Source organism: Saimiri boliviensis, chromosome 6 (assembly GCF_048565385.1).
Source record: "Saimiri boliviensis isolate mSaiBol1 chromosome 6, mSaiBol1.pri, whole genome shotgun sequence".
Classification (NCBI taxonomy): domain Eukaryota; kingdom Metazoa; phylum Chordata; class Mammalia; order Primates; family Cebidae; genus Saimiri; species Saimiri boliviensis.
The window spans coordinates 99,960,407-99,982,725 of record NC_133454.1 but is presented as its reverse complement, the minus strand read 5'-3'; the positions used below and the strand labels follow the sequence as shown (position 1 = coordinate 99,982,725).

At 33.5% G+C, this 22,319-nt stretch overlaps 1 protein-coding gene across 4 annotated transcripts in view; it reads right to left on the bottom strand.

The window, feature by feature from the left end:
• The window catches only part of ELP4 (elongator acetyltransferase complex subunit 4), a 257,653-nt gene that overhangs the window by 156,659 nt on the left and 78,675 nt on the right, over positions 1 to 22,319 (bottom strand). For 3 of the 4 annotated variants that reach the window (XM_074401283.1, XM_074401284.1, XM_074401282.1), the window contains exon 5: positions 21,570 to 21,712. In XM_074401283.1, coding sequence (XP_074257384.1) covers positions 21,570 to 21,712 — 143 coding nt within the window. The remainder of the gene's footprint in view (positions 1 to 21,569; positions 21,713 to 22,319) is intronic. The other variant, XM_003919962.4, reaches the window with a different exon arrangement.

Genomic DNA, 22,319 nt, shown 5'->3' with positions numbered 1-22,319 from the left:
TGAACACTAATGTCATGATAATGAGGTTCTGGAACATAGCAATTCCACAGACACTGAAGTGCCTAATGCTGTAAAAGCCGTGGGTGACCTTAAATTACACAAGTATTTGCTTTACTGTAATTCTAAGTAAGCAATCACATAGGCAGAAGAAACACCCTAAAGAAAGAATGAAATATAATTTGAAGCATGAATGCAGCAGTACAGAATATAAAATGTTAAGAAATACAACAGATTGCTTAGGGTGCAAAATCAATGGTAGGTGGTTCAGGAAAAATATATGTACATCTCTATAAACATGTAATTGAACAGCCACAATAAACCCAAAAGTGTCTATCTTGAAAAAACAAAACAAACAAAAAGAATGCTGTTCTGTACAAAACAAATACAGCTCCAGATAATGAAGCATTTGGTCGTTTGGCTATTTCTCATACAGTTATTTCTCCATTTTCAGTGAAAATACTGTAGATTAAATAGACACTTTTTTTTCATGAGTAAGGAAACGTTTTTAAAAATAATATTCTGTAAGGGCAATTTCATGACTATTTCATATCTTAACACACATTTGTCTAGGCTAGCTTAATTTTTCAGAACATAGTGCTGCTATCTGAATGCAGTAGATTCAATTCTAATCTGGATCAATCCACTTTGCAAAAGGGGCAAAATTTGCAAGCTTTCAGATTATAAAATAAATTCCAGCCAACCATCTGATGAATGTCACTATGGGTTATAGAAGAGTGGATCAATAATATAGCCAATGCATTCTAATCCACTAACAATAATTCTACCCCAAACCATTATTAGTTCATATAATAATAATAGGGGATCATACAACATTCGTCTTTCTGTGTTAGGCTTATTTCATTTGCCATAATGTCCTTCAGTTTTATCCACGTTGTCACAAACGGTAAGATTTCTGTTTGAAAGCGAAAAGTCCATTGTGTGTGTGTATACCACATTTTCTTTATCCATTAATCTTATGAACACTTAGGATGATTCCATATGTTGATTATTGTGAATAATGGTACCGTAAACACAGGAGTGTAAATATCTCTTCGACATACTGATCTTATTTCTTTTAGATATACAGTCAGGTATTGCAAAGGGATGTTTTGGTCAATGATGGCCCATGTATACAACGATCATCCCATAAGATTATCATAGAGTTGAAAAATTCCCATCATCTAATGATGTTGTATCCAGTTACTCACATGTGTATGGCAATGCTGGTAAACAAATGGTCCTAAAAAGTACAGCACAGAACAATTATGTATGACACATAATAATAATACATGACTATTTTAGTGGCTTATGTATTTACTATACTATACTTTTTATTGTTAGAGTATACTCCTTTTACTTATTAAAAAAAAAAAAAGAAGCTGACTATAAGATAGATTCACGCAGGTCCTTCAGGAGGTATTCCTGAAGAAGGTACTATTATCACAAGAGGTGACAACCGTATGTGTCGTTACTGTCCCTGAAGACCTTCCAGTGGGACAAGATGTGGTGACAGAAGACAGTGATATTGATGATCATGACCCTACATAGGCCTAGACTAATGTGTGTGTTTGTGTCTTAGTTTTTAACAAAAAATTTTTAAAGTAAAAAAATTAAAAATAGCATATAGAATAAGAATATAAAGAAATAATATTTTAGTACAATTGTATAAAATGTGTTTTAAGCTGTTATTATAAGTCAAAAACTTTTTAAAAATGTAAAAGTTTATAAATTAAACGTGTTACAGAAGCTAAAGTTAATTTCTTATTGAAGAAAGTAAAATATTTTTAATAAATTCAGTGCAGCCTAAGTGTACAGTGTATAAAGTCTACAGTAGCATACAGTAGTATGTTAGGCCTTTACATTCACCCACTTCTCCCTCATTGACTCACCCAAAGTATCTTCCAGTCCTGTAAGCTCCATTCTTGTAAGTGCCTTATACAGGTGTACCAACTTTTATCTTTTAGACTGTATTTTTACTGAATCCTTTTTATGTTTAGAAATACAAATCCTTGTATTACAATCACCTAGAGTATTCAGTCCAGTAAGATGCTGTATAAGTTTGTAGCCTCGGCCTAAGAGACTATACTATAGAACCTAGGTAGGTAAACTGTAATATGTCGACTTGCATAATTATACTCTGTCATGTTTGTACAATGATGAAATTGTCCAATAATGTATTTTCCATTTATAAGTGTAAAATGACTGAATGTTCAGAATCGGGTTGTTGGATATGGTGGTTGTTTTTGATTTTTAAGGAATCTCTATACTGTTTTCTGCAATGGCCATACTAATTTATGTTCCCACCAACAGTATAAGAGGGTCCCTTTCTCTCATATCGTCTCTAATACTTATCTTCTGTCTTTTTGATAACAGTCATTTTAACAGATGTGAGGTGATATCTCATTGTGTTTTTAATGTACATTTTGCTGATGATGAATAATGCTGATCACTTTTTCATATACCTGTTGGTCATCTGTATGGTTTCTTTTGAGAAATGTCTATTTTGATCCTTATCCCATTTTTAATTGGGTTGTTTTCATGCTATTGTGTTGTTTGAATGCCTTAATACATTGTATATGAACCCTTTTATTACATGTATGGTTTGCAAATATTTCCCCCCATTCCGTAGGTTATTTCCTCATTCTGTTGATTGTTACCACTGTTGTACAGAATAGGGGGATTCTTTGATATGAGAATAAAAAGGAAGATACAAAGGCAGTATTTCTTAATTTCTTTTCTTTTTTTTTCTTTTTTTGAGATGGAGTTTTGCTCTTATTGCCCAGGCTGGAGTGCAATGGTGCAATCTCGGCTCACTGCAACCTCTGTCTCCTGGGTTCAAGCAATTCTCCTGCCTCAGCCTCCTGAGTAGCTGGAATTACAGGCATGTTGCCATCATGCCCAACTATTCTATCATCAACAATGCTTAAAACTTTGGAAGTAATAAGGTAAATTCCCCTAATTAGATTTCTAGAAAAATAAACTCTTTGATAAGAAAATGAAGTGAAATAAATCAATATATTTAGGTATATCAGTTGTGAATTATAGCTTTTTAAATATATGGGATTAAATCATTTAAAATTGAAATCAATTTATATGATATTGATATTAAAATACTAAGTACTATTTATTGCCATACATTTCTTTGCCAGTAATATATGTACATATATTTTGGCTAAAAATTACTATCTTCTATTGACAGCTAAAAGTTTGGTTTGTTATTAAAATCCTTTACTTTTGAGAACATTCACTCTTTTGTGTTTAGCAGTATAGGCACTGATAAAACAGGAGTTGGCAAGAAGTAAACCTATTTAAAAATATGATCCTGGCTTTTTTATTAACGTTTCCAAACATTTAACAAAGATTATGTTATCAAGGTATTTAAAACATGCTTCAAAAGCAGAACATTTCTAATCATTTTGTCATCACATTATATAAATTTGTATACTATTTTGCCTGATTTTCATACATTTTCAACAACTTTTATATTAAAATGATCTATTTGGGGGTTCTACAATGTGTCTTTAAAACTATTCGCTATACAAAGAACATAAAAACAATTACTAGAACTTTACTTTTTACCTTTAAAATATCAAGCACTTAACATTTCTTTAATAAAAAAAGTAAAATTATTCCACATGCATTACTCATACTTCTGCTCATATTACCATGTTGTTAAGAATTTATTTCTTCATACTAATATATAAACATGGATAAAAGGGGCCAAATGACACAATGTAAACCTCTTTTCTGATGACCAAGTTTAATATTTTTTAGAGATGATAGAAAAAAATGAAACTCATGCTTATCAATACTCTATCCCCCTATAACTAATTTTCCTCAAGAGGTCTAAAACATATTTGAATCAGGTAACTTTAATTCTTATCAACAAATTACTTTGGTTTTACTGTGAAAAGTAGTTTTGCTATTCAATCTCATTAAGAAAGATAAAAGAATTAGCTGTAAAAAAAAGAATCAGATGTAATATATCTAGAAAAGAAATCAAGCACAGGTAGATGATAAATAACAGATTAAAAACTACAGTTTCAGAAACAAAAAAGGAGTACATAAGTCTTCAAAGAAACACTTCAAAATCTTTTAATAATTAAGAAAAAGAAAAAAAGTCCATTCAACTGAGGGGTTTAATAAAAAAATTATTTAAATGTGAGTAAAGAACAATATAACAACACTGCTACCACCAACAAAAAACCTCAGGTAACAGGGATATGATTTTATCTCTGAAAAGTTAGAAAAATAAGATCATTTACAGATGATATTAAAATAACTTGTTGATAAGTGAATAATCTATACACAGATAACAGGCTCTTAGGTTGATTTTCAATAAGACTACCTGATTTTAATTATATCCACTGATAAGGTATCTGGTACTTAGTAAATTATCAAAACACTTTTGCATCATAGTCACCACATTTGATGAATAGAATAACCTTGTGAGGTAAGTATAGTCATTCTTCCCATTTTATGGTTAAGATTTTAGACATTTTCAGGCTAAATAATTTGCCCAAGGCTGTTCAACAATTAAGAGACACAAACAGCACTTAAAACTCAAATTTCCTAAAATCCAAATTACCTGCTCTTTCGGCTATACTAAGATAAAAGCCCCAGAGTGACATCCAGATTCAATGAAAAGCCTGTGGGTTCACTAAAATGGCTCAGAGGAGGTCTGAAAATGGCTTCATTCAACACAGCCAAAAGAAGTATTCAGGTGCCTAGTTATAGGAAAAGATTTCTCTTTTAGTTGCACTGCTGGAGGCCTCCACCAAGGCCTCACTTACAATGTACTTGGTGCACGATGTGTAAAGAAAACTCAATACTGAGAAGTGTAGACTTACAAATACATAAACTAGATATGGGTATTGTACAGTGGAATGTAGGTTTAAGATCTGGGTTCTAGTTTCACCTGTGTCAACAGGTACATGTGTGGTAAATTGTTTAAACTTTCTGTTCTGTTCCTTGAAATTTCCTCACCTGTAAAGCCAAGGGTTGTACTAATCTATGATTTTTAATGATTTTTCTCATTAAAATCAGTCATTGTTGGGCTTTTAAAAATAATAACTTCTGGTGTATTTAAATATTGATTTAACTACTTGATATAAACATTTAGGATGAGAAGCTGTTATCACTTCCAATTAGGATTAATTTAAAGTGAAGATGAAGCATTTTTGATATGATTATGCAAATAAATGAGAAAGTATGATTTGTATTACCAAAATTCTATTTACATGTATATTTTAGGTATTCATCTATGACAAATACTGAGATACCCTTGTAAGGCAGTAGGCCCAATATTAAGTGTCTCAACTAATTGTATAAAATAGTTTGCTGAGCTAAAGTTATATTAGCATATAATTTGTATGTGAGTATAGAGACAGTGAAGTCTATTCACAAGTAATTTTCAAGTTAAAAATTTCATTACTGTTACCCTGAAGGCTGTCATTTACTGATTTATCTCCTCTGATGCTTTTCATCTAAGAATACTGAATTTGATTATCTTCACCACGGATGCTCAACTAAGAACATATAAAGTCTAAGAACATATTAAGGGCACCAAGAAGAGCAATGACCAGCAGTGACCTCTGGGGCACAGTTCAGAAAATACTAAGAATACAAGGATGCACAAATTACATGTATGGGCTAAGCAATCCATGGTCTGACAAGGATCTTATTAAGAGAGGTTATGATCCTTCATGAAAAATAACTCAGCTTGACATCACTCTGACTTCCTTCAATTACTGATGTAAATAAGTTTTTAGACTATGTCTCCTATTATCCTTCACTGTTGCTGTTTTCTATCCAATTCTGGGTCATGACTCATCTTTCTAACACTCTGGCCTTTTGGTTTTTTGGTCTCTCTTCCAATGATCTTATCTCCATTCTATTTAAGTCAATCATCCCTGTGGTCGTTTCTTAGACCATGTCATTATCAATAACTGCCATACCTCTATAATCTCAATTTCATGCACACCCCTCTACATAACATCTACTTTCTTTTTACCTAGTACCCAAATGCAACCATCTGACCCTGCTGAGATCTCTATATCATTGTCTACCACATAATGGTCAATTAATAAACCATCTTGATCCATGGTCAATCCTTATCTTTACTTCCTTGCTCTTCTCTTGCTTTGTCATACTTACTGCTATTCTGGTTAAACACAACTCTCTGTCTACTCCACACTTGCCTCAGTGTAGCTAAAAATGGCCAGAGAAACAGACTGGTATGACTTTAATTTCATGACCACAAGCCTCAATAGGCCCTTAAGGCTATTCACACTATATGTACCCTCACTCTCCTAAATGACAATGTCATACTTTCTTTTTTGTTGTTGTTGAAATCTCCAATATCTCTTCCTTCATCTTCATTATAAGTTTATAACCTTTCACTGAGAAAACAGAAGCAGCCAGAAGGGACACCTACCACTACATTTACCTATCTGCTATGGTTTGAATGCTCGTGTCCTCACATTTATATGTTGTGCTCTAATACGCAACAGTATTCAAGGTGAGAACTTGAGAACACATGGAGATATAGAGGAAAAGAACATACACTGGGGCCTTTTAGAGGGTGAAGGGTAGGAGCAGGGAGAGGATCAGGAAAAATAACGAATGCGTATTAGGCTTAATACCTGGATAATGACATAATCTGTACAACAAACCCCCATGACACAAGTTTACCTATGTAACAAACCCGCATTTATACCCCTGAACTTAAAAGTTAAAAAAAAATAACATTTAAAAAAAAAAAGGAAGTGAAAATGTTGGGAGATGATTAGGTCATGAGGGTGAAGCACTCATAAATGAGATTAACACTCTCTTAAAAGAGGTCTCTAGGAACCTGTACTCCTCTTCTGCCATGTGAGGTTATGGAGAGAAGACACCTCTCTATGAAGAAAGATGGCGCTCACCAGAACCTGACTATGCTGACACCCTTATCTTGGGACTTCCCAGCCTTCAGAACCATAAGAAATACATTTCTGTTATTTATAAGCTGCCAAATTTATGGTATTTTTGATATAGCAGCCGGAACAGGCTAAGACACCACCCATTGGCATGTGTGCCGAAATATATGCTTTAACTTCTCACATGCTGCCATATGTGAACTATCTAAAATCCTATACTAAGCCAGTACCTCCACTTGTACACAGGCCTCTTACCATAGACTATCACCTGGGTAATTCTCTTCTCTCTCTCCTCCATTATTAACTTCTCTTTTTCTCCTAATTGTTTCCTATAACATATAAACGTACTGTTATCTCTCCCTTGAAAAAAATTAAACCACCACTTGTCCCATCTCCTCTGCCAGCTACTACTCTATTTCTCTGCACCAAACTCCCTTGAATTTTCAAATATTGGGTATCTCTAATCCTCAACATTTTTATTTAAATCCATTACAAGTGGGCTGTTACAATACCTATCCCATTCATTAAAACTGTTTTTATTACGGTGACTGATGACCTCCAATGGCTAAATTCAATTGGTCTGTTTTCTTTTATTGAGTAACAACTTTACTGAGACAGAATATAGATACCATACAATTCACCCACTGAAAGTGTACAATTCAATGGTTTTAGTATATTGACAGCTATGTAAGTTATTACCACAATTTTTGAATATTTTCATTCCTTCACAAAGGAATATCAAACCTGTTTCATCAACTCCCTCCAATTCTCCCAGCTGTAAGGAACCCACTAATCTACTTTCCATCTCTCTATATTTCATATTATTATGTCATATAAATTAAATCATGTAATATGTTATCTTTTATGACTGGTGCTATGGTTTGAATGTCTTGACCCTCTAAAACTCATGTTGAAATTTAGTTGCCATTGTTACAGTATTACGTGGTGGGACCTTTAAAGGTGATTTGGCCATAAGGGCTCCACCGTCATGGGTAGGATTGGTGCCAGTAAAAAAAGGAGAGTTCAATCCTTTCTCATTCTCTTGGTTCTTCCATTCTTTTGCCATGTGAGGAACAGGGTTCCTCCCCTCTGGAGAAATACAGTGATCAAGGTACCATTCCGGAAGTGGAGACTAGGTCCTTAACAGACACCAAACATGCTAGCAACTTGCCCTTGGACTTTTAAACTTTCAGAAACTGTGAGAAATACATTTCTATTGTTTATAATTACTTAGTCTATGGTATTCTGTTATAGCAGCACAAATCAGACTAAGACAATTGGTTTCTCTCACTTACTATAATGTTTTAAGGATTAATCTGAGTTGTACACCCTGTATCAATATTTCATTCCTTTTTATGGCAGAATGAATATTCCATTGTATGGATATGCCATATTTTATCCACTCATCAGTTGAGGAACATCTGGGTGTTTCCACCTGTGAGCTATTAGAATAATGTTGTTATAAACATTTATGAACAAGTTTTTATTATGCACAGTTTTAATTCTTTTGGGCATATACTTAGAAGTAGAATTTCTGGGTCAAATGGTAACTTTATGTTTAACTTTTTGAGAAATGCCAGAGCATACCAGCTCAAAAGACTGTACTATTTTATGTTCTCACCAGCTGTGTATGAGGGTTCTGATTTCTTCACATCCTTGTCAACATTTGTTATTATCTGATTCCTTCCTTCTAATTATCCTAGAGGATGTGAAGTGATATCTCACTGTGTTGTTGCTTTTTTTTTTTTTTTTTTGGCTTGAAATAAATTTATTTGTTGTTTTGAGTATTTCTTCATATGGTTTTGATTTATTTCCTATTAACAGAATATGCTGAATTTTTAATCCAATCTTTTTTCCCTTTTTTCTTTTTAATTGTGGTTAAAAAAACCCCACATAATATAAAATTTACTATCTTAACCACTTCTGAATATACAGTTCAGTAATGGTAACTATATACAACAACAGACATGTTGTACGACTTAACATTATGTTAAACAGATCTCCAGAACTTTCTTAACTTGCAAAACTGAAACTATATATCCATGAAACAACAATTCCCCATCTCCCTCTTTCCCTCAACCCCTGGCAGCCATCATTCTGTTTTTGGTTTCTGCGAATTTAACTACTTTAGATATCTCATATGATTAGAATCATATTTAACTTTTCTTAACTGGTTTATTTCATTTAGTACAATGTCCTCAAGGTTCATCCATGTTTTAATATGTATTTTACATATGTATTTATATGTGAAATATGTATTTCCTTCATTTTTAAGGCTAAATCATATTCCATTATATGTATACATTACATTTTATTAATTCATAGGTTGGTAGACATTTGGACTACTATAACCTCTTGGCAACTGTAAATAATGCTGCTATGCACATGGGTGTGCTATTATCTCTTCAAATCCCTGTTTTCAATTTTTTTGGACATATTCCTAGAAGTGATATTGTTGGATCATAGAGTTCTGAGAAACTGCCACACTGTTTTCCATAGCAGTTACACCATTTTACAATCCTAATAGTGTACAAAGGTTCCAATTTCTCCACATCCTAAACAACACTTGATCTTTTGTTCCTTTTTATGTTTTCCTTTCCTGTTTTTATTCTAATAGATGTGAGGGGGTATCTTGCAGTTTTTGACTTGCATTTATCTAATGATGAGTGATAGTGAGCATCTATTCATACACTTGTTAGCCATCTGTATATCATCTTTGGAGAAATGTCTATTCAAGTTCTTTGCCGATTTTATAAAGTCAGGTTATTTGTTTTTATGTTGTCAAGTTGTAGGAGTTCTTTATTCTGGATATTGGCCCCTTATCAGATATATAATTTGCAAATATTTTTTACCATTCCTTACGTTGACTTTTTACTGTTGATTGAATCCTTTGAAGCACAAAAGTTTAAGTTTGATGTAGTCCTATTTGTCTATCTTTGCTTTTATTTCTTCTCTTTTGGTGTCATATCCAGGAAAGAATGACCAAATCCAAGGTTATAAAGTATTTCCCCTATGTTTTCTTCCAGGATTTTTATAGTTTTGAATCTTTATGTTTTAGGTCTTTAATCCATTTTAGTTTTTGCATATAGTGTATGACAAGTATCTAGCTGCTGCTTCTTTTTTTTTTTTTTTTTTTTTTTTTTTTTTTCATGCAGGTAGATACCCAGTTTTCCTATTTAACAGTCCCTCTGAGGTAAATCTTGGTAACCTATTGAAGATTACTTGACCATAGATGCCAGAAGTTATTTCTGGGCTATCTATTCTCTTGGTTTGTATATATGTCCTCGTATGTAATTTTTACTTTATACCACACTGTTTTAGTTACTGTAGCTATGTAATATGTTCTAAAATTAGAAAGTATAAAACCTCCAACTTTGTTCTTTTTCAAGAATAATATGGCTGTTGGGGGTCCCTTGAGTTTTAGTCCCTATGTAACTTCATATAAACTAAGTCTGTTGTTTCTATTTCCTTCTTTTCAAACTTCATAGGATTTTAGAAGAATTAAATGAGATAACAAATGTAATATGCTAAGAATAGTACTTGACAGAAAAATCAGTTCCCAATAACTGTTACAATTAATCCTCATGACAGCAATATAATATCGTAATGCTCAAGTTGCAGGATGGGTGGGATGACTAGATGGAACAAGGTATGCAATTAAAGAGGTATGAAGGGATGGAACTAGTACAAAATTACCACCTACTAAGTGAGTAGCAATAAGGACAATATGTTATCAAATTTTTAAATTCATTTTTAGAAGTGAGTTAAGTTGTGTGGGAGAAACATGGAATACAGCTACTGTCCATTTAGGGATCTACAGCTAAGGGGAACTGATCTCCAAATTATCTTTTCTTAAATGAAAAAGTGGGATAGAGAAAAAAAAAAGCTGATTGTGTTCAGATGAAAACTATTTGCCTAAATAGTTACACTTTTTTCAAAGTAGAAATAACCTTATTGATTTATCTGTTAATAAAATGTTTCTTACAACAAATAAATAAACAGAAATAATAATTATGATGGCTAAAATTCATTATCCCTTTACTATGCCAGCTCAGCCACTGTATGCTAAGTGCTATCTCTTTGGTTCTGGTTTACATTTCTTTTGATGTAGTGAGATTTACTGGCTATTTCTGTATTTTCTTCTGAGAATATCTTCTTAACACCTTTTGCTCATTTTGAACTAAGGTATTCAACATTTTCTTACCCATTTAACAATTATCATAATTTACTGAAATATATGCATGTATGTTTGTAATTTTTAAAAATTTGCAACCATCTCACAGTTACAGAAAAGTTGCAAATATAGAACAAAAAATATTTTGTCTTGTGCCACTTGAGAGTAAGTTGCTGACCTGATGACTTATCACTTCTTAATAATTTAGGATGTGATTCCTACAAAAAAAGACATTCTTCTAGAGGAGACTAATACAACCTTGTGACATGGCATATTGATAAAAGTAGGAAACTGATACTACCATATAATCCTCACACCCCATTCAAGTTTTACCAGTTGTTCCAATATCATCCTATACAGCAAAATGACTTGGTTTAGAATCACGTGTTGCATTCAGTTGTCAGGTGTTCTCTTCAGTCTCCTTCAATCTGGAAGCTCCTTAGATTTATCCTAACTTTCATGATCTTGACACTTTTGAAGATTACAGTCCAGATGTTTGGCAGAATGTTTCCAATCTGGATTTGTATGATGCTTCTTCATGATTAGATTTAAATTATTAATTTTTGGTATAAATATCACAGAAATATTGCTGTGTTCTCCTTGCATATTATCTGATGATACATGCTCTTGTTCTCCCCCATTACTGGTGATGTTAACTTAATTAAGATAGTTCTTCTAGTCTCCTCCACTGTAAAATTATTCTTTTCCCCTTTGTAATTAGTAAGTATTTTCTGGGAAGGTACTTTCTGGCTATGTATCTTGTACCTCAAAAATTTTCAGTTTATTCATTTATTTATGTATGTACTTATAGCTTCCTATTTTATTAAATCCATTACTATCATATATATATTGATGCTCAAATTGGCCAACATGCCCAGTGAGAGCTCCTTTGAGCTGGCTTCTGTGTCCTTTTGATATGCCATCATCATTCTTTAAGAACTTCTACACATAAAAAGATATTCCAGGCATATCTTGTTCTTTCTCTTCCATCAATCATTTCTCTAAAGAGTCCCAGTGCCATTGAGTGGAGAATAACATTTAGAGACGAGCAAGAGATATACTCAATACTATTTTCTCAACTCCAAGAGTTGAAGACATTCATTCATATTTTCTGTGATTATTTTTATAATTTCATTTATTGTATTTGAGTCTTTAACTCTGTGGGAATATAGTATGATGTGAGATATAAGGTCAGAATTTCACTATTTTATTACCAAATGTTTAGGCCCATAATTTGAAATCCCTTCCATCATTATAAAAATGACTCTTGTTCAGGCTGGCAAGGTGGCTCATGCCTGTAATCTCAGCACTTTGGAAGGCTGAGGCAGGCAGATCACTTGAGGTCAAGAGTTTGAGACCAGCCTGGCCAACATGGTGAAACCTCATCTCTACTAAAAACTAAAAAAATTAGCCATGCATGGTGGTGTGTGCCTGTAATTCCAGTTACTTAGGAGGCTGAGGCAAGAGAATTGCTTGAACCCAGGAGGTGGAGGTTGCAGTGAGCTGAGATCACTCCACTGCACTCCAGCCTAGGTCTCGAAAAAAAAAAAAAAAAAAAAAAAGACTGTTCATCATAAAAATTCAAACATATAAAACATACAAATGATAAAACAAAAACTTATCCCGAATCTACCACCCAGAAGCAAATATTGTGAACAGTTTGGTGAATATCCTGTAAGATATCTCCCTATACCAGTCCTTCCTTTTCTTAGTACAAAAAGTGATTGCAGGACGTTAAGAAGTATATAGATAAAAATGTTTTTCATTCTAAAAAGAAGAGTATTTTACTAAGAAACCAACGTAAAGAGAATTATTATTACTATGTATTTCAAAAATGTTTGGCATTTCCCTCACAGCCTTTCGAATACTAACGTATACTGTGAATCATTTAGATAATCTAAGAAGGGGATTTAGTTTGCAGTCTTCAACGAGCTTATTTGACTGCATATCACTAAGTTTTCGGAAGCTAAATTAACATCTCCTGAATTAGTGTTAGAAAAGAATTTGGGATAAGCTATATAAAATTTTATGTAAATAGGTTTGAACTATTTATCCTATTTCTATAATCTGCTTTTCCACTCCATTATATCATGGATGCAAAGTCCAGTAACCACCCCGATCTCTTATACAGAAAAAGCCTCTGCAGAGCCACCTCTCTATGGCCATTGCTACAGTTTTTACAGCTACCATTAGCCTTAGACTTTAATAAAAGCCACAGTGCCCACCACCCTCCAAGGGACAACCTTATCTCCCTTGGAAGGTGGTAGACCCTTGAGCCTAACCAAATAAAGCTGCAGCTTAGAATCTTTTCTTCAATATTTGGGAAATTTGGTTGGTATTCTCTTTGTTATCCAACATCACTTTCAAATCACTCCTCCTTCCATTTCCTAGGAAAACAAAACTAACAAACAAATCCACGCTACTTTTATATATAGCTAACCCCTAGCCATTCTCCTTATAAGCTGCTGTCTTCATCAAGCTCCTGGACATTTTCCTCACTGTTAATTGAAGACTCTGAACCTGGCTTACAGTCCTAATTCACACATCTTACTCTCAACCAATATTACTTATCTTAGTAGCTTGCTTTGTTCATTTACCTCCACTATTAAGATTAGTAAATCTACTACCAGTGTACTGCCCCTTCTCTCTATATATATGTATACATATATATATATATATATATATATATATATGTATATATGTGTGTATACGTATGTGTGTGTATCTATCTATCTATCTATATCTCAACAGCAGTTATTGTCAACTCTTTTTCTTCAGCCCAAAGTTCATGGTCCAACATTTTGCTCACTATTTTTAATCACTTAAAATTCTTTGCTCTTTGTCCTATTGACTCTACTTGGCAAAATTTCAATCCTGCTTATACCCAGGAATCTGAACACAGATGCAAGAAAGTCATACAATTGGATAGACTGGCACCACCACAACCATTTGAGAATTCTGTAGTCAGTGTATTCTTCCAGTCTATGAAATAACTTTAAAATAACTTTAAAAAGTTTCTCGGCCGGGCGCAGTGGCTCAAGCCTGTAATCCCAGCACTTTGGGAGACCGAGGCGGGTGGATCACGAGGTCGAGAGATCGAGACCATCCTGGTCAACATGGTGAAACCCCGTCTCTACTAAAAATACAAAAAATTAGCTGGGCATGGTGGCGTGTGCCTGTAATCCCAGCTACTCAGGAGGCTGAGGCAGGAGAATTGCCTGAACCCAGGAGGCAGAGGTTGCGGTGAGCCGAGATCGAGCCATTGCACTCCAGCCTGGGTAACAAGAGCGAAACTCCGTCTCAAAAAAAAAAAAAAAAAAAAAGTTTCTCCATTTAACGCAATCTCCCAAGAGGTAACTAACCATTCCCTAGTGGATAACTATGCCTATTATTTCACTGAGTAAAGAGAAATCATCAGTTCTTATCTTCAGAAACTTTCTTTTCTACAACTTCATCTATTTCCTCTTTATTGAATTTTTTGCATTGACATTTAAACAAAACAGAGCAGAAAAAAGCTTATTTCATCCCAAATCCCTTTCAATTATTGTTCTTTCTTTGTCCTTAACAACAACAACAAAAAATTCCTGAGAGAATATTATCACCCACCTGAACTCACCTCCACATAACTCTTTCCATCACTCACACTATTCCAGCTACAATAGCCTTTTAAATCCTTGAAAATGCCAAGTTCCTTCCTTTATTAGCACATCTGCTGTTGCTCCTGACAATAATACTTCTTGGTCCAGTGCCCTTTGCATGATTACCTTCTTCTCAGATGGGTCTCAGCTAAAATGTTTACACTTAAAAAGACTTTGAGTGAACACAATTCAAGGTATACCCACTGCCCTCTCTGTCCACTTAGCTTCTCCCATGGAAAATGTTCTTTTCCTTCATATTTAACTACACATATATTTGCTCGCTTATTTTTTTTAAAAAAATCATGCACTTTCTCATTAGACTGTAAACTACACAATGGCAAAGTTAACATCTGCTTTGTTCACTATAATAATCTAGAACTTAGCATAATGCTAGGCTCATAGCAGGTACTCAAGTTCATAGAAGGTATTCAGATTAGGAAAAAGCTTTTAATAAATATTATTGGCTATATGATTATGCTTACTTCAGTAGACTGGACAATCCTAGTTTTAATATCAGAATCCTGGAACATATTCTTGATACTCCCTTTACCCTCTCCCCAACCCCAATGAGATCCAGTGAGATCAGACAGATAGCTAACAATCAGATTAGGTAGGGCCATGTAGGGCTGTGGATTTATTATCCTGGATGAGATGGGGAATCACTGGAGGGTTTGATCCAGAGTAGTGATAAGAGCTGACTTATCCTGTAAAACTGGACTGCCTAAGAAGATAGCCACTAATTATATATGGCTACTTAAATTTAAATTAACTAAAGAAAAATAAAATTAAAATTCAGTGCCTTGGTCTTATTAGTCACATTTCATGTATTCATTTGCTGCATGTGGCTAGTGGCTGCTGTATTATACAGTACAGATACTGAAAACTTCCATCACTGCAGAAAATTCTATTGGACAGTGCTATGCTCAAAGAGTCACTAGGGGTATTTTGGAGAAAAACAGGAGCCAAGAAGGGAGCAAGGACCAAACACGAAAGGGCAAGACCAATTAGGAGGCTATCCCAACAACTATGGCAAGAAATGTGGGTAATGTATGTTAACATGTAGAGGTGAAGGTTGCAAAAGTGGTATCTGGATCTATTTTAAAGATACAGTTGACAGGTTGCTAATAGACTGGATGCAGAGAGAGAGAGACAGAGAGAGACAGACAGAGAGAGAGAGAGAGAGAGAGAGAAGTCAAGGATCAAAGATTACATTATTGAAGGAAGAGCAGCAATCTGGAAGAATATACATAAACATAACTATGGAGAAGATGACTGGGATTAGGAATGGGTGAATAAGGTAGGAAATAATAAAACAAAACCCATGCATACCAGTGATGGTCGATACAATGCAGGAACTGAGGAACAAGATGATCCACTTAACTTGGTGTACCTGATGGCCCCTTTAAAGGGCACGAAGAAAGAAAAAATAAGGCGTACATGCAAGCAAGCAATTTCTCTCTATTGTTCAAAAGGAGGCCACTATCTTAAGTGAAATGCAGAAACAGATAACCAAATACTGCATGTTTTCACTTATAAGTGGGAGTTAAACATTGGTATGCATAGATATAAATGTGGGAACAATGAGCACTGGGGAATACAGGAGGGGAAAGGGAGGCAAGAGTTGAAAAACACCTATTGGGTACTATGCTCACTATGAGGGTCAAAATTCTAGATTACTGTAATAATCTAGAACTTGTGTATCAAACCTGCACATGTATCCTTTGAATCTAAAATAAAAGTTGAAAATAAGTAAGGCAAAAACCAAAACAAACAAAAAATGAAGCCCAGGATAACAGTCTTCTCTCTAAATTTTCAAATATGATCTTTATACTTGTATCACTGGCAGCTAAGCAGACAGGCAAAATCCCTCTTCACACTTACATGATGCCTTTCTATCAGATTTGCACTAATGCATTATTAACCATATCCTTTTAATAAAATAGTATATAGTATACTTCTATAACTATATGCTTTCCAAATTTTTAATCTCAGATGCTCTCTTCTATAATTCATTTCTTGTGAGTGTAAATTTTCTATTTTCTTGAGACAATGGTCTTGCTCTTTTGCCCAGCTGGAGTGTTGTGGCATGATTACAGTTTACTGAAGTCTTGGCCTCCTGGTCTCAGGTCATTCTTCCACCTCAGTCTCCTGAGTAACTGGGACTACAGGCATGTGCTACCACATTTGGCATTTTTTTTTTTTTTAAGAGAGTGTGTTTCACTGTGTTGCCCAGGCTGTTCTTGAATTCCTGAGCTCAAGTGATCCTCCTGCCTCGACTTCCCAAAGTGCTGGGATTCCAGGCATGACTCATGCCTGGAATCTTTAATCTTATATTTAGACTTTTGAATATACTGTGGTTCTTTGCTTTTCAATCTAAAAGACTTGAATTTTTGAAATAAAATATTCTCTTACATGAATATGTTTCAGTTTTTTATTTTATCCCAGCAAATCTTCATGCTTAGTATAAGGCTGTAGTTAATCTGAGTTAGTACTATGTTTTGTGCATTGATCCATTAATTCATCAACCATGGACTGAACACCTGTGCTCTAGATTTAGGGGGAAAAAAAGCTGAAGAAAGCAAAACAATTTTCCTCAAGGATTTCCAGGGCTCGAGGGGAAAGGCAAGCATGTAGACAAGATAAAGAATTACAGTGTCATGTGTTAAGTGTCCTGATGGAAATATGAACAAAAGTAAGAGAAATGTATGAGGAGCACAATTACAATTTGTCTAGGAAAACATTATAGAAGACTTATATTGAGATTCCATTTAAACTGGTAAAGAAACTTGGCAGGATGAGAAAAATGGGATGACTTCCTCTTTTCATTGTTTTCACTTACAAATTCTCCTAGACAGATAACTGGTTCTCACAGAATTCAATTCATTCAATTTAATTAGTAGAAGACTCAGCCAATTGAAGAAACTACTGGCTATTATTAGAATAAATATGTTAAAATAAAATCTTGAAATTCAAAGCAACATATCAAAATAAACTCATTCTATTGACTACCAACTGTACACAAAGTCAATATTCAAGATCTAACATAGTTCAGACTGTGCAATTGTTACAGTTGGTCCCCTACAAAATTCAGGTGTTGTCAATGTGATAGTATTAAGAGATGAGGGCTTTAAGAGGTGATTATGCCATGACGGCTCCTCTCTCGTGGATGGAATTAAGGCCTTTATCTAGAAGGCTTCATACAACATTTGGCTAGCTTGCCTTTTCACCCTCTGCTATGTGAGAACACATCAGTTCTCTTCTTTGGAGAACACAGGAAAAAGGTGCCATCTTGGAGAGAAAGTGTTAGTCTCATCAGACAACCACCTTGCCAGCACTTTTATTTTCTCATAGATTTGGAGGATAGAAAGTTCAAGATATAATTTCTGTGTTTATAAATTACTCTAGTCTCAGGTATTTTGTTACAGCACCCCAAATAGGCAAAGACAGGATGCCATAACAAAATACCACCCAATAGATTGGGTGGTTTAAACAGGAATTTATTTTCTCATAGTTCTGGAGACTGGACGTACAAGATCAACATGCAAGCAGGGTTGGTGTCTGGTGAGGGCTCTTCCCTTGGGTTGCAGACAGCAGCCTTCTTGCTGTGTGCTCACATGGCCTTTCATTCCTGCATGCTCCAGGACAGAGTGAGAGCTCCAGTGTCTCTTCCTCTTTTATAAAGATGACAATCTTATGACACCAGGGTCCCATCCTCAAAACCTCATCTAAATCTAGTTACTTCCCAAAAGCCCCATCTCCAAATATCATCCCATTGGGGGTTAGGGCTTCATCACATGAATTCTGGGAGGACACAAACATTCAGTTGGTAGCAACAGGTTAAGCAATATGTTAATATAATTATTAATCAGTAAGAAAGCTGACACTGAAAAATGGCAGTGTCTTTCTAGGAAGGAAGCCAAACTATGTTTGGACATACTTGTTAGCAAAGCTTAATTAAAAAAAAAAAAAAAAAAGTCAAAAGTAAAAAATCTTAGACTACAGAATTATTCTCAAAACCAGCTTTTTAAATCATTTTGTGATTCAGATTATCTGATTTATGATAGTGAAACATCAAACAAAACTATCTTGATAATATCTTCATTATTGTGAAACATCTCAGATCTTTATACTGTGGCTTTAATTTGAAAATTTAAACTGTGTGTATACATATTTAATATAGGCAAACCTACTAATAATTTTAAATTAGTTACTGTAAATTTTAAATGATCTGCAGTTTTTCTTATTGTAAAAATATCTTTACATGTTTTAATAGCACCTTTAGAAATTATAAAATTATATGTTATATCCTCACATATGATAGTGGGACAGAGCTATATCCTCTAGCCTTAATTATAGGAAAAGTATAGATGACTGTAAGGCTTAGCTTTATTGTTTTATAAATGAACCGGTAAAGTTCATTTTAGTGAAATGAGCACAAGCTTTTCATAAATTAAAATAAATCTCACATAGTAAAGTGCCCATTTTGAAAATTAATTTAATTACACATTTAAAGCTTAATTACATTTAATTAAGCATTTAAGTTTAATATGAAATAAATAAATTACCAGTTAACTCTATGAAATGAAATACTGACTTGATAATTAAAATCTATAAATATTCTTATTCTTTACAAAACTGCTAGTTCTTACAAAACACTCAGAAAATATGTATTTTAAAGACTAGAGGATTATATCTTCATGGCTGATCAAGGAGTAGTTTTTCTGGCACCTAGGTTGGTGGGTTGTACATTTACTGCCTCAGTAAATGGAGGCAGCGTGGTACCAAAAAAAAAAAAAAAAAAAAAAAAAAAAGCAGATGTTTCAGAAAGTTGGGTTTGGGTGTTAGCTCAGTCACTGACAGCCTGCAACAGTAGGAGAATTACTTAGCAACTTTCACCTGAAATTCTCTATAAAATGGGGTTAAATTCTCTTGGAGGGTTGTTGGCAGAATTTAATGAATTATCCCATAGTCAAACGTCTGGAAGAGTATCTGACTTGGAAAAGATATTTGACAAATGCTAATACCCTCACTACCCCAGCTGCTGAGTAAATGAAGAATAACACTGTACTTTCGGGTGTAAAAAAAAGTATTGCCCTTAAAATACATATTTTTTTAAATCACAAAAGTAACACCATATTATTTTTCATTTAATTACATCAAACATAATATACATTTCACATTTATTTTCCTAAGCACTCTGTCAATGAAGACAGGCTAGCATTATTGTTAACACAGGCTTCTGAATCAGGGAGAATTTACTTTGAACCTTGGTTCCACTCTTTACTACTCTTTGAGAAATTATAGAAAAATCACCCTGACCTATTTCGCAAGCTTTTATGTAAATATGTGTTTGACTCAAAACTCGGAAATAGAAAAATCAACGTAATAATTCAAACTTAACAAAAAATTAGTGAGATGGTAAGGCTCATGTGGTTATTCACATGAAGACACTGATTTTTCACTGATTTTAGGTGATTTGCCCAAGGTTAAGAGTAGGATGAACTCAATATCAGAATCCAGATTTTAAAAATTCCTTTATGAGTGCTCATTTCTCCATGACACAAGAAGGGAAAGGTGAAAGACATCAAAATCATCTGAAGCAGTGAAGCAAAAAAAAAAAAAAAAAAAAAAAAAAAGATAAATCTGACAGATTAAGCCTGGTTAGATCACCTAATAATTAAAATTCAGAGAGCTCAGTTCTGTGAATTTCAGTAACTTCTAGAAAATGGGACTACATACATATGAATACTACATACCCTGTATAGGGTTAATATAAGGATTATAGAAGACAACAAATGTAAAGTGCCTGACACATAGTAGTAATACATTAATGATAGCTATAAATGCTAAAGCAACATCAAAGCACCACTTTTGCTAAGTCTCTATCCATAGATTGGAGAACTACATAATAAAGTGAACATTCTTTGGAAACATTTAATAAGAATGAGTACAGTAGTCTCCATTAAATTCTCAGGTATTATTTTTAGAACAGAGACTATGAATTTTAAGTTATTTCAGTTCATAACACCTTGCCTATTAAATCTGCATTTAATAGCTCATCTCATTTTGAACATGGTTTTACAAGTGCTTATGAAAATATAAGCGACAATCTATTCCATAATTTCCACAATCTATTTCCATAATTCCATTATCTATTCCATAATGTAATAAAAATTGAAATTAAATATTCTTAACACTTTATAACATACATTATTCAATGTCAAATCCAGTAATTTTCAGAGTTTTGTCTTAATAATGTTACTGGCAGTATAAACATGTTGGATTGTTTTGGTACTTAGAACCCAAACTCTAAATTCTAAGTCACTTAAAATTATACCGATTGTTTTATTTACAGCATAGCCAGAAATAGAAGGCCTTCATAAATAAAATATTGTAAAATATATACTTGTTTACTCTCTGAGAAAGTATACGCCAAAAAATTAAGCAAATGGCACTAGTCTGTATCACTTTTCACTACTATTATTATCAACACATATTTATTAGGTGTCTATTTGCATTTAAACCTGAAAGATACTGGTTCAGAACTGTTCTACATTTTCTTGAAAACAGTACTTATTATAAATTTGGTGTCTTGACTTTTCAAGTTGCAAATCAGAGTAATAGTAGTTCCAGCAGCTACAGAACCAGAGAAAAAAGAAAACTACACATAATGAAACACTATGAAAAATATATAGAACTGAAATTACAAATTATATAGAAAACTATTATTTATTATTAGGATATTTAACCTTATACATGTATTCTTTTGAAAATGTGTTAAAAATGCATTCTACTAATATTTAAAATCAGTTTTTGTTATCAAATGGGTCATTAACTTACCAGGGTTCTACTTTGAGAGTTGAAGATATTTTCTCTGGAAGAAAAAATCCATGCCATTTTGACGCCTCAATTAGTTCTTGTGGTATTCTTTTTGATGTATCGTAATAGTGACCAAATCTTGAAGATGATACTGGTCTGATCTGCTAAAATAAACCCCATAGTGGTTGTTAAATGATTATTGTTAAACTATAATTTATTTGTCCTACATTCTGCAAAACAATGACATATTTATGCATTTTAAGCAAATAAGGAAGAAGTGATATATATACACTAAATTTCAAAGAAGCATACAACCACCTTTATTTTTTTAAACCATTTATAGTTACAAATCAACCTTTTTATCTCTCATGTATCTTCACTTCTAATTGTTCCCTAAATTTGACAAGAATTTAAAAACCTGTTTGGTTTATTTTCATTACAGTGTATACCTTCCTAAGTTCAAAAATCAATATACATAATTCTTAATATTTAAGACTCTAGGTTTTAGTGACAAATTAAATATGCAGTTGCCAAGAACTAAATGAAAACTTAAACCCAATTAATTCACTGGTGAGAGGTCCAAAATAATCTAGCTGTTTAAATACATTAAACTAAGTATCATTTTAAAACTTAATTTTCACACAAGACAATACAAATGTATATTCAACATTTTTTACAAATTTAAATTAAGCTTATAAAATAAAATGTACTACAATACTCCAGACAGGAACAAGGCACAAGATAAAGCGGAAGAATGTATATGACCTATAT